The sequence below is a fragment of the Panthera leo genome, chromosome F3 (genome assembly GCF_018350215.1).
Source record: "Panthera leo isolate Ple1 chromosome F3, P.leo_Ple1_pat1.1, whole genome shotgun sequence".
Classification (NCBI taxonomy): Eukaryota; Metazoa; Chordata; class Mammalia; order Carnivora; family Felidae; genus Panthera; species Panthera leo.
Genome location: NC_056696.1, coordinates 17,637,649 through 17,650,316, shown reverse-complemented (window position 1 = coordinate 17,650,316; position 12,668 = coordinate 17,637,649). Strand labels below are relative to the sequence as shown.

General features: G+C 47.2%; 1 protein-coding gene across 1 annotated transcript in view; it reads left to right on the top strand.

Annotated features, from left to right (window-relative positions):
* The window catches only part of TNR (tenascin R), an 83,378-nt gene that overhangs the window by 66,926 nt on the left and 3,784 nt on the right, over positions 1–12,668 (top strand). Inside the window, exons 17-19 of the mRNA XM_042925941.1 lie at positions 4,494–4,645; positions 6,052–6,148; positions 10,224–10,385. Of these exons, the coding sequence (XP_042781875.1) occupies positions 4,494–4,645; positions 6,052–6,148; positions 10,224–10,385 (411 nt within the window). The remainder of the gene's footprint in view (positions 1–4,493; positions 4,646–6,051; positions 6,149–10,223; positions 10,386–12,668) is intronic.

The following is a 12,668-nucleotide window of genomic DNA, read 5'->3' as shown; positions in this document are numbered from 1 at the left end:
GGGGGTTGTCTGATTGTGCTGTATGTCACGTAGCTCACTTCACCCCACTCAGCACTCAGCCTTCGGATGCCCAACACAAACCAATTTCTTAGCAATTCTTCCGGTGAGTGCCCCAGTCCTGTTGATCTCACAATTACACCTACAAACACTTAACCATGAGACATCCCAGTGTACCGATCACTTGGCATCGCTTTCCTCTTAACTTGGTAATCACTGCAGGTTGTGCTTTGAAAGAAAGAAAGAAAAAAAAGGCTCTTTGTGAAGCCAGGCCTCAGTTATTGTACCTCAGGGAACAAAAGTTTTTGGTCCTAAAATTTCTGCCTTGGAAAGATCACTGGAACGATCTATGTTAAGGTCAAAGGTGAGTTTCTGATGATATTAAATGGCGTGACATCTAGAGATGCCTGAAATCTGTCCTGACAATCTCCTAAGAATGTATGAAACCACAGTATACATGCAAGGAACACAGCAGAGCAGAAATCAGTGCATTCCTCTTTTTCAATTTTTTTAAATGTTTATTTATTTTTGTGATAATGACAGACAGAGTGAAAGTGGGGGAGGAGCAAGAAGAGGAGGGAAACTGAATCTGAAGCAGGCTCCAGGCTCCGAGCTGTCAGCACAGAACCTGATGTGGGGCTAGAACCCACAAAACATGAGATCATGACCTGAGCCGAAGTCGGACGCTCAACAGACTGAGCCACCCAGGTGCCCCTCGGTGCATTCTTTATAATCAGCTAAGCCAAGGTCTAACAACCCCCGACACAGAGCTTAATAGAAAAAAAAAAAAAACACAAGGCTTAAACTCAAGGATAAATAACATCTCTTATTCCCTCTCTTTCCCAGGCCACCCAGCCTAAATCTTGGGACTGGCCTGCTCAAGACATACCTACTGGGAAAGATGGGGAAGGAAAGAGGGAGGGAGGGAGGAAGAGACTGAGACACTCAGTCTAGTCACTAGAGCATAGGATCTAGGCAGAGAAAGCAGGCCGCCGGGCCCCTAGGGGACACAGCGTGGCTTACCAATTCCATCTCTTGGCCTCTCTAAGAGGAAAATGTACCCGAGAAAGAGTGGAGTTCAAATCCAGCTGTTCCTCAGACTCATCTGAGGAGATCTGGTAAGACACTGATCCCCTGCCACCCCCTAATATTCTGATTCAGTTCATCTGCTGCAGAACCCAGGAATCTAGATTTCAATGAAGTGCCCACTTGGGAACAATTAGTGAGCCTCTGCCTCCTCTCATCTGGTGAAAAGGAATAATGATTTGATCAAGGACTAGTGATATGAGGCAAAACTCTGGCAATATTGACAGCCAGAGAAGGTGGAAAGGAGTGGTTTTGTGGTAGAGTTGTCTTCTCCAAACCCCAAGAAAACCCTAGTCGCTGCACAATCCTTGTTGATTGTCTTCCATTAATGCCACAGACTATGACGAATCTAGAAACAACCAGGTGGCCTTGCAATTTGTCAACAATAAGACAAGTGTACCTGGCAACTATGCATCAGCCCCAAACACATTTGGTGAGCACCTCCACCATCCAGCCCAGGGTGGGGGCCCAGGAGGAAGAAAATACAGCCCTTCTTCTCCCAGGGGACAATCTGTGAGTTTCATCTCCTCTAAACTTTGAGACCGCTTAAATCCACGTTTTCTTTATTCATTTAGAAATAAATTTCTAAATTCTTTCTTTATTTATTTCTTTATTAATAATAAAGAAATTTATTATTGAAGGAAGTGAAGGAAGAGACTTTTTCTCTCCCTGCCCTGTCTCTTACTTGTTTTCCACTCTTGGATGCCATCTTTAAAATAATAAATTTATTTATTTATTTATTTATTCCCATTTTCTGACTTAAAAAACATGAATCCATTTTTTATATGACAGTCTTTCAGATGTTTCAAAACTTCTCCAGGGCAAATTCATCTCAGTTCACTATATTTATTTTTGGTAGATCTACCTTTAAAGCAACTAATGTGTTTGAGCCTTTTTAAAGTATCACTAACTTTAGTATTAACAAATATTAAATAATCAACATCATCAAGGTGAGGAAACCTGTATAACATCATTTATTTACCTATCCTGAAGTTTGGTTCTATTTTAGATGTGTATTTGTATGAGGGTTGGGGGAAGATGTTCTGTTGGGGACACATTGGATATTGGCAAAAAATTGGGGGTTCTGGCCCCTTTAAGGAGCTAAGCTGATTAGGGAAAAAGAACTATTTTTATTTCATTTTATTTTATTAAAAAATGTTTAATGTTTATTATTTTTGAGAGAGACAGAGCATGAGCAGGGGTGGGGCAGAGAGCAAGGGAGACACAGAAACAGAAGCACGCTTCAGGCTCTGAGCTGTTAGCACAGGGCGCGACATGGGGCTCGAACCCACAAACCCACGAACTGTGAGATCATGACCTGAGCAGAAGTCGGATGCTTAACCGACTGAGCCACCCAGGGCCCCAGGGAAAAAGGACTATTTAACACATGAGGTAGGAGCGAGCTGATGGCCAAGAACGTTCTGTGCTGATCTTCTCAAGCAAGAAAGTCAGGCAATGAGGGAAGAGTGGAGAAGGGAAGGAAGACAGGCTGGTTGCTGCAGAGACCAGGTGGAGAAAGGCCCAGAAGCCAAGACATAATCACAGTGCTCCCGAAGCAACAGGGAGAGGGGAAGTGCTCGCTTACACCTGTCCCCTGAAACATAATTGTAACCTCTATAAATTTGTGGAGTCAAGAACTCCAATCAGGCTCTAAGACATGCTGGAGACAAAAGTTAAGAGCTTTTCCTCAGCTATTTAAGAAAATCAGTTTGGGGGATAAATATGTTTAATTTGAACATAGAACTTCCTGAGGTAACTTTAATCTTTGGGGCTTTATATGTTTATAAGATAAATACAGACATCAATTAATCCTTTGCTGTATGGATAGATGTAGATCGTGTGAACTGTATGCCTATGTGACATTCCATTTAGTCAACTGTAGGGAGTACTTGACTTGGGGTCCCAACACTTGAGTTCACGCGACCAGTGGAAGTTGTGTGATCTTCCTGAGTACAGTTTCTTTGTCTGAAAAATAACAATCCAGTTGATCTATAACAATCAGCCTTTCTCTCCAAGTTTCTTGCAAGAATCAACTAGAAATAAAACGCACTTTGTCAAGTATAAGTTTTATAGAAATGTATTGTTACTCCCTGGTACAAATGTGTCTGAAGGAGGAGGCCCCCTTGTTCTAAACTACCTTAAATGGCAGTGCCCCTTGACCGTGGTATGACAGCAAGCTGGACAGTTCCTGTGCTAGGAGTTAGCACATCCACTGAATCCCAGTGACCTCTTCCTAACACAGGATGCTTCACAGATGATCTGTGACAGGAGCCTTAGATGACCAGAGTGTTCAGTGAGGATATTATATCACCTTCCCTGTGTGGCATTATGCTGTCCACTTGCTCTGACCACCCAGCTGACTCCAAGTGGCCCTCTGTCACACCTGTAGTGCACCGAGCCCGCCACTAGGGGACACGGTAGTGAGTGATACGTGAGGTCCCTACCCAGACTCCTCATAACTGCTACAATTCAAGGATGCAAAACCACATCAACTGCACTCCATTGACCCTGAACATCATTGTATTTACAGAGCACCAGAACCACTTTTCCTTACGCGGCACGCTCTTCCTTGTGCTTGCCCTATCCACTCCTTCAGTCCAGAAATCTCCTCCGGTGGGATCTCTGCTTCTTGGCTTGTCTGCTAAGTATTAAAATTTGCCCTGAAGCTAAGCTCTTCAAGATACATGATTTAAGCTTCTCTTTCAGCTAATTAGATATTGTTCTACAAATTGGGCTGTTCTCTCTGAAAGATGAGCAGTGATTTGTCTCCCCTGCCCTTTCCTCAAACTTAACACTGAACTGTAAAACATGGCCATTTGATTGTTTAGTCCAATCAGGAGATTATTTTGCTTGAGGAGTAGAGATCCATCTTGTTAACGCAGAGCTTGTTCGGGCATTTCTTCATGCTGGTGTGAGGATGGCAGAAGGTTTTGCTTACTGCCTCTCATCCTTTTGAAAGGTGGGCTCTACAGTGATTTCTTGTGGCCCGTGCATCTGTAATCAGCACCTGAGTAACCCCACTAGCTACATTAACACACATTCACTCTTAAGGGGCGGGGGGGGAGATATTTTTATTATCTCCATTTTACTGACAAGAACACTGATACCCAGGGAAGTCAGGCCATCTGCCTAAAGCCAAACAAATAGGTAAGTGAAAGAGCGAGACCGTGAATCCAGATCTCTGGTCCTCAGATCCCATAAAACTGTATATTGTTTAATAAATCCGACATCAGTTAAAGAGGGGGAATGCAGGATGATGCAGGGTTCCCACACACTGAGATTCAGTGAGGATTTCTTACAGCTCTTGACAAAGTGCCACGAGGCCCTCCACAACCTTCTCCAACCCAAGGGCCCATTATGCATAGTAGGAGAAAGGACCCTTTCTGGAAATTGCCTCTTTTCCTATGCAGGGGGCCGGGTGTTTCCTCATCCTCAAGACTGTGCCCAGCATTTGATGAATGGAGACACTCTGAGTGGGGTTTACACCATCTTCCTCAATGGAGAGCTAAGCCGGAAGTTACAGGTGTACTGCGATATGACCACCGATGGGGGTGGCTGGATTGTAAGTACATGTGGCTGTTCTCCACGTACACAAACATCCTTGGTGTCTCATCCATCTGGATCAGCGCCTACGGATCCAAATTTCACCATCCTCTGGCCATTCTTCATCCACCCCTCACCTGTCCATCTTGGGGCTCTTTGTTACCTCTGGGCCCTTGCTCAGTAGCCCAGGCATAGGTTTGGCCCAGCACTGGAAGGAAGAAGGTATTGAGGCCGCAGACTGCAGTGACCTGACCCGGTGTAGGAACCCCAGGAATATGGTTCCAGAGTGCCGGGGAAAGGGAGTAGTGGTCAGATAAGTCCAAGGGTCTCGCCTGCTGTAGGCTGTAGGAAAAGAAGGGGTGGTTCCTCTGTAGGAGAAGGGCCCTCTGCAGGAGCAGGGGAGCCTCAATGGGGAGGTCTATGGGAAGAGTAAATGGAGGGGCAGATGAGGGGCGGAGCCTGGATAGCCGGCTCTAGTTACAAAGGCCTCCCCTGCCCCACCCTTCCCTGGCCTCCCTGGTTCTTCCCCAGAGCTGTCGCAGCCTTCAAGAAGCACCAGTGTTCAGGAAAAGCCAGACACCCTCCTTCTGCGTCTACTAGGGTAATACCAAGAGAAGACAAAGGACAGCCTCACAGATGTCCCCACCTATCAGTGCAGCTCACCATAAGACAGATGGGAGAGTTTCCACAACCTGGCCCTAAAGCAGCCCAGCATTAGCTCAGTCCCTGCGTGCTTGCAGGGCCCCCTCCCCACACCACCTCCCGCCCTCTCCCCACCTTCTGCTGCTAGCACACAGCACTGGATTTTTCTTGGTGCAGAATGGATAGTTTTTTAATGGAGTTAAATGGTGGCTGTGCTCATAAGCTACTCTTGGGAGACATTTTCTTTTATGTTTCTGACATATTTGTGCCTCCTTCTTAAAGCATAATTGGAAATTGAAGCCGAGGCTGATGCATTGGAGGTTAAATGAAATTAACACTTAAACAGCTCGGAAAGCGAACGATATGTTGTTGCTTTGCCTGCAATGGGATGATGACAGTTACTAGCTGATTTGAAGTTGGTCCCGTTCTTTGGGTGCGAAATGCTTTCCTCTACACTCTGCCGCAAAAAGATTAATTGGAGAGCCAAGCCTGTTTCCCTTGCCTATCTGGGGGCTTGATATGTATCCTGAGTCCCTTGTGTATCGCAGGGGTGCAAATTAGTGTCAACATCACACCCTGGCCTATTCATCAGGGGCCTCTGCACTTCAGGAGAAGAGCTCCCAGTACGTCCAGCAAGAGTGCTGTGCCAACACCGGGCTCTGTACTGCAGTGCTCTTCATCTGAGCGTCTTTGTCGCAGCAGATACAAAACTCGGTTATAGCAGTTTTACTCTTGAGAGTTTCTTCTCTTAGTTTCACTTTTTCCCCCCTTTCTCCCTCACAGGTATTCCAGAGACGGCAGAATGGCCAAACTGATTTTTTCCGGAAATGGGCTGAGTACCGTGTTGGTTTCGGGAACCTGGAGGATGAGTTTTGGCTGGGTAATCCTCCTTTGTGCTTTCCCTCGGAGCCCTGCTCTGGCTTCTCGTCCATCTCTCTCCTTTGCGTGTCCGTCTGGGATTATCGGAAACGCCGTGGCTGTTGAGAAGCTGACAGCTCGTGAATTGCTTTCAGTACCTCTTGGCTCTGTTTGGCTCCACTATTGATCTGTTTTTATCTTATTGTGGTGTTTTCCTCTTTGCTCTGTCTCTTCCCATCCTCATTAATAGTCTCTTATGCTGATGGGTCTTGACATGAGGCAACTACAGAGGAAGTAAGCCACCTGGTGGGGGAGGGGGCGGGGGACACACAGCGAGCCGGCCGGTCACCTCTCAGAAGCCAGGCGCTGGCGGGCCAGCCTGCCGGTCAGGACAGAACCGAGGCGGTTGCCCTGCCCCAGCTCCCTGGAGGAATGTGATCACCTGACCTGGCGAGGGAAGGGAAAACGTGAGAGTGGCATTGGAAGTGACCTGCAATCTCCCAGGGGTCTGACACAAGCAGGAGGCGTAGATTGAGAACCGAACCGGTGTGTGAAGGTGAATCCGCACCCCATCCACGCAGCTGGCCGCGGTGCCAATCCCAGAAAGTGGTGCATCTGTTGCCTCCATCTCCCGCTTGGTTAGATTTTCACAGTGATGTGTACGGGAAGGCAGGGGGACAGGCAAACAACCGGGTTCCACAGCTGTGGTCTCCTTTCTGTGTCCCCATCACCGTCTCACGGGGCCTCACTGTCTTTCTCCTGGCTGCTCGCATGACAGCCCCCCACCAGACCTCCCTGCCCTTCCATCGTCACATGGCCGGCTTCCTCACCCAAAGGTTAGGGTGAGGTTAACCTCATCTGTAAACCCTTTCAATGACTCATCACCACCAGGTGAAAGCCAAACACCTTAGCTAAGGTCAAGGCCCTCTCTAATCTACCTCCAGAGACTGCTCCCCGCCACTAGGCACCCCACCCCTCTCCCCACCCCCACCCCCATCCATACACACACCAAACTCCAGACATCCACGATCCCTAATGCTTCGTCTGCACGGAACGCTCTCACAGCGACCATGTCCCTCCTCTGGACACCTTGGTGTCCATCTGTGTATATTCAAAGACCTAACTAAACTCCTCTTCCTCCACAGAACCTATTCTGCCCACTGTTCTCACCCTTGGCCTGTGGGACAATTGACCACTCCCTCTTCTGTGGGCCCAAAGCACAGTGGCCATTTTCCTCTCTGTCTCTCTTGACTATACTGCGTAAAGTTCTTTCAGGACTAGGACCACATCATAGCCCTCTTTTAATCCCATTGCCTGTTATGGTGCCTGAGAGAGTAGGTACTTAATGTATAGGTATCAATCAGTCAATTAATGACAAGAATTTATTGAGTACCTATTAGATGCCCAGATCTATGTTTGCTGATGTAGGTAATAAAACTACAAGGTAAGAACGTTGAGAGACAAGTCAAGTGAATAGGAAGTATTTTTACCTTCTAGAATTTTCCATACAGCTTGGGAGGCCAGTGCAATGCACACAAATCCGTGGGCTTGGCAGACAGGGCTCGTGTTCCCCAGACCTCAGGCACTTAACACCGCTTCCACAATTCTTGCATAATCTGTGAAGTAGCTAAACTACCACACACTTAAATTCCCTCTGTATCGCTTGCTTTATTTAGTTAAATCTACTGTTTGGGGGAGGAAACTTAATAGCATTGCCCAAAATGGCAAGCTAGTTATCATGTGCCAAAATAAAAAGGAGACTTAAAAATTAACACAACGAAAAGGAAACAATATTAATATTATTAAATGACAGTTAAATACGGGGCCCTCAAGGCTGATGCTGCTGGGAGTGGTACAAACAAAGATTAAAAAGTGTTGGGGGCTCACTACCAAGCACTAGAACCAAACAGAGACTGGGAGTCAAGGTTAGGATTAGAGTTAAGGTTCCTCCTTCACCTATTAAGGAAGAAATAGAATTTGGAAATACCTTTCTCCCTATATGTTTAAGGTTATTTAGTAGCCCTTATTCCCAAAGTATTTCTCATATGGTGAGAAAGGCCATCCCGCACTGAGAAACACTATAAACCCACCAAGTACCAAGGAGAAGGCCACAGATAGACAGGGGAGGGGTCAGCTGTGTGGAGGAGGTGCCGATGGATGAGTCAAAAGAAGCAGGAAGGAAGGGGACAAAAAAAGAGGTAAGGCAGGGATCCTTCTGACAGACGCAAATGCAAGAGTAAAGAAACTATGCACCGAGAGGAAAGGTGCAGGTCAGGGAAAGAAGAAAATGAGGTTAGGTGGGTTGAATGAAGGCACATTATGGTACCTAAAGCTGGGAAGAAAAGTCTTGACCTAATGCCATAGGTAAGAGGGAGCCAGTGAGGGCTCTTGAACAGAGGCATGGCCTGGTGAGATATAGTTTGGCAGCAATACTCAGGTTGAGGGTAACTGTGACCCATGGTTTATATCTTAAGTTGGGTTCCCTAGAAGCAGAGCCAGAGACAAGGAGTCTTGTTTAAGTGATTTATTGGGTGAGTGCTCTTAGGGGCAGGGGAACGGAGGAAGCAAGATAGAGCAGGGGAAATACGCAAAACTGTGGTTGTGGTGGGAGACAATCTTCAGTCTTGTCCTCGGGTGAGCATGAGTGCTGGAACATGAATTGCTTCTCAGAGTCAGTCCCCACTAGGACAAGGGAGCTGACATTTTGTACCCCCACATTAGGCATTAATGAAAGTCTGCTTCAAGGCAGGGGGGAGGGAGAATGTAGCTGCCAGGAGGAAGTGACTCCTGTTTGGTCAAGTGTTATTATCCAAGAAGAAGGTAGTTGTGAGTTGTTACCAGCCAAGACATCTAGCAGCTGGGGGATAGGTCCACCATCTACTGAGGGCATCCGGGCAGGCACACCCAGGATCCACTACACCACACAAGCACGAGGCTAGGGTAGGTTGTGGGTCAGCACCCCAGCAAACAGCCCTCAACTTATAATCAACGTAAAGCTTTAAATCTCAAAGAGGAGAGGGAAGCAGAAAGATCCAGGTGGCCCTCAGCCAATCATTTCGCCTGTGTGGATTTCAACCTCCTTTTCCACAAAGAGATAAACCTAAGCAATGTCTAAATTCCCTTCCATCCCCTCAATTCTTTCATTCTCATGATGGTGTGTGATAGATAGAGATCAGATATGACAGCCAAGCGAGAGGACCTCGGTTCAGTAGGCAGATAGAAATCAGGAGGACTCAGACATCACCAGCAGTGCAAGCTGAGTGGTTCAAAGCCTGGACAGGTGGGTCAAAACCAGAAAGTCCCAGAGCACAGCCAGCCAGGGCAAGCAGACAAGGGAATATATATCAGAAAACATTGCTGTGGAGCATGTGGGCTCACAGAGGTTTGCACCTTATGAGAATCCATCAGACCAAGGCCTGGGAAGCTTAGAGCCCAAAGAGAAGCATATGGGGGAACATAGCCACCCAGAAACCAGTGCAGAGGGGGCAATGCAAGCTGTAGCAGGTAGATTAGACAGAAAGGGACTGTGGTCAGGGGGCAGATGGCTGTATCTCCTGAGCTGACCAGGGGAGCCCAGGAGGACTGGAGGCTGAGACAGGGAAGGGCAAGGTAACAGAACCTCTTTTGCAGGCCACTGGGCGATGGTAAGATGTCTGGCTCTCCTGGGCCCCTAGTGCCGGTCCTGAACTCCTCTGATCAGTATCTTTACCTCTCTTCACCTTCTCTGACTCCCTAACACTCACGCCAAGGATTTAAGCCCATGTAATTAATGCCTTTTATCATTTTTCACCCAACAACACGGTTTGAAGTAGAAGGTGGAAGAGGATGGGGCCAGGAGTCCCGAGGCTCAAGGTTTGTCCATAACTGGGTCAAGACAGGGTGTGAGGACCCCCGAGCTGACCCGTGGTAGAAACCCATCAGCAGACCAGGGCTTGTCTTTTTGCAGGAAAAATTTCTGAGTCTAGCAAGATCTGTTTGGTAAATGACCTGACAAGGCCTGAGGGCTCCCCCTCCTCCTCTATAACATCCGTCTGAGGCCACAGTCCCATTCTCCCTCCCCTTTCCAAAGCCCCTGCATTCTCTGCTCTTCTCCCCAGGGCTGGATAACATACACAGGATCACATCCCAGGGCCGCTACGAGCTGCGAGTGGACATGCGTGACGGCCAGGAGGCCGCCTTCGCCTACTATGACAAGTTCTCTGTGGAGGACGGCAGAAACCTGTACAAACTGCGCCTGGGAGTCTACAATGGCACCGCAGGTACCCCGGCCCCCAAGCAGACAGACCCCAGGGCGTGTGCGAATTCCCTGCTAGCCACAGTGAGGGCGGAGGGCCAGGAGTCCCGGGTGCTGGTCCCGGCTGTCCAGAGCCACTCAGGTGACCTGCAATCAATTTCTAAGGACTTCAGTTTCCTCATCTGGAAAATCATAATAATGATGCCTGCCCTACTGCACAGAGCAGTCAGGAAAAAAAAAAATGCTATCAATGCAGTGAAAATACTTTCAAAGTTTAAAAGAAAAAAGTGCCATGTGAGGGCAAAGGATTATTTTTCTTGTCCAGATTAATCAATATGGGCTCGTATCCAATGAGAGCATAATCAGCTATTGTCTGGCTAGAAATTCCCCCTGCGATGACATCTAGGAAAACCGTCTTGCAACTAATGGAGATAAAGCAGATCCCTCCATACGTTCTGAGATGACCCCCTCCTATCAGCAGTCCTGCCTTCATCCGGTGCAAACAAGAGCACTGGAATGAACCTCGCTGGCCACATTTCTTTTCATTCCTCCACAAGAACCAAGTACACGGTCACGTTTCCTATATAGATTTTTATGACATCTCTACTAAGTAGAACAACCATCTCTATGAGCTCTGTTGCATTAATAGTTTTATCAGAACATAATATCCAGTCTCCTTCTTAGGCTTTGCCAATCTGTTTCCTGGGCTCTATTATAGCACATTTCATAAGACCTGTTTTGCCAAATATTCTACTGTTCGGTACACGGAGTTATTGGTCCTTTCATTAACTCCAATCTTAGGGCTAAATGCTAGTGTATAATTTTAGCAGCATTTTTATGCCTCTTGGAATTAAGAAAATCAGCAAGGTGTTGCCCTTCCAATTACTGCCTCTGTCCAATTATTTCTCTTCTCAGCCAGGTATTGTTACTCCACAGGAAGACACGCTTTGCTATTGTTCACAGTGGTGATTATTCCCAATGGCAGTCAGTCGGATCTGCCTGAAGTGCCCCTAACAAAAATTCCAGTTTGCCACACTTTGGGCATAAAATCGCCATTGAAATGGAGTGTGCTAAACAAGACATCAGACTAAACCATTTCAAAAAAAAATCTGGTACCATCCACTCCCTAAGATTAGAATTGCACCTGCAGAAAAGCAGCTCTTACCCTCCCCATAGGAAGGAAAGCAACCCCTCCCGGTTGCTCCCATGTCCCACCTTCCTCCCCCTCTTCACCTGCTCCAGGCCTCTGCCTCTCTCTGCCTCCATCGGCCCAGCCACCGCTGACTTTACTGCAGCTCTGTCTTGCTACTGGGTCCCATGGGGGGCGGGACTGTTGCTCCACATTGTACTCTCACGTCTCACGGGAAAATCCTGCTGGCAAATTGGCCAATCACCAAAAATTAATTACGGTGTGAGCCCTCCCTTCAAATATTCAGTTCATTTTCCTCAAAAGATGAAAACCCTCACTTACGTAGTCTGCCCCCTTCTCTGCGCAACTCTACCCAATGGTAGAATTGCTTTGTCTAGACCAGAGGTCTCCAGAGGGGAAGAGGTCATCTTCTCTTTCTGGCTTTTACCATTGCCCAATTCCCCTGGCCTTTATCTTGACTTACTGCTCACTTTATTGGCCCTATTGGCAATACCCCATCCCATGTCTTCCAAACCAAGTTTAGCCCCTTCTCTTGTCCCCATTTCTCAAGGCTATAAAAACCCAAGTCTCTAATCAGGACTCTAGATTAGAACTGAAAACTCCAAATCAAGTTATCAATAAGAGGTTCTTGAGCAACCCCTAGATGTTCATTGTACAAGTTATGGGGACCCAAGAGAAACATAAGACATGGCCTCCGCATGAACTAAACATCTATTTCTTTAAAACAATTTTTTAATGTTTATTTATTATTGAGAGACAGAGAGAGACAGAGCATGAGCATGGGAGGGGCAGAGAGAGGGGGAGACACAAAATCTGAAGCAGGCTCCAGGCTGTGGGCAAGCTGTCAGCACAGAGCCTGACGCAGGGCTCGACCTCACAAACTGCGAGATCATGACCTGAGCCGAAGTCAGGCGCTTAACTGACTGAGCTACCCAGGCGCCCCTCTATTTCTTTTAAAAGATCCATAAGGGACACCAGCTCTTGATCTCAGTGTTGTGAGTTCGAGCCCCATGTTGGGTATAGACATTGCTGAAATAAATAACTTAGAAGCATTTTTAATTAAAAACCTTAAAAAGAATCACAAAAGAAATGGTACTCACTTCCAGCTTACTAGGTGCTCATTGGCCTAAGAAGGAGCAACATCTGTCTGGGACCCCA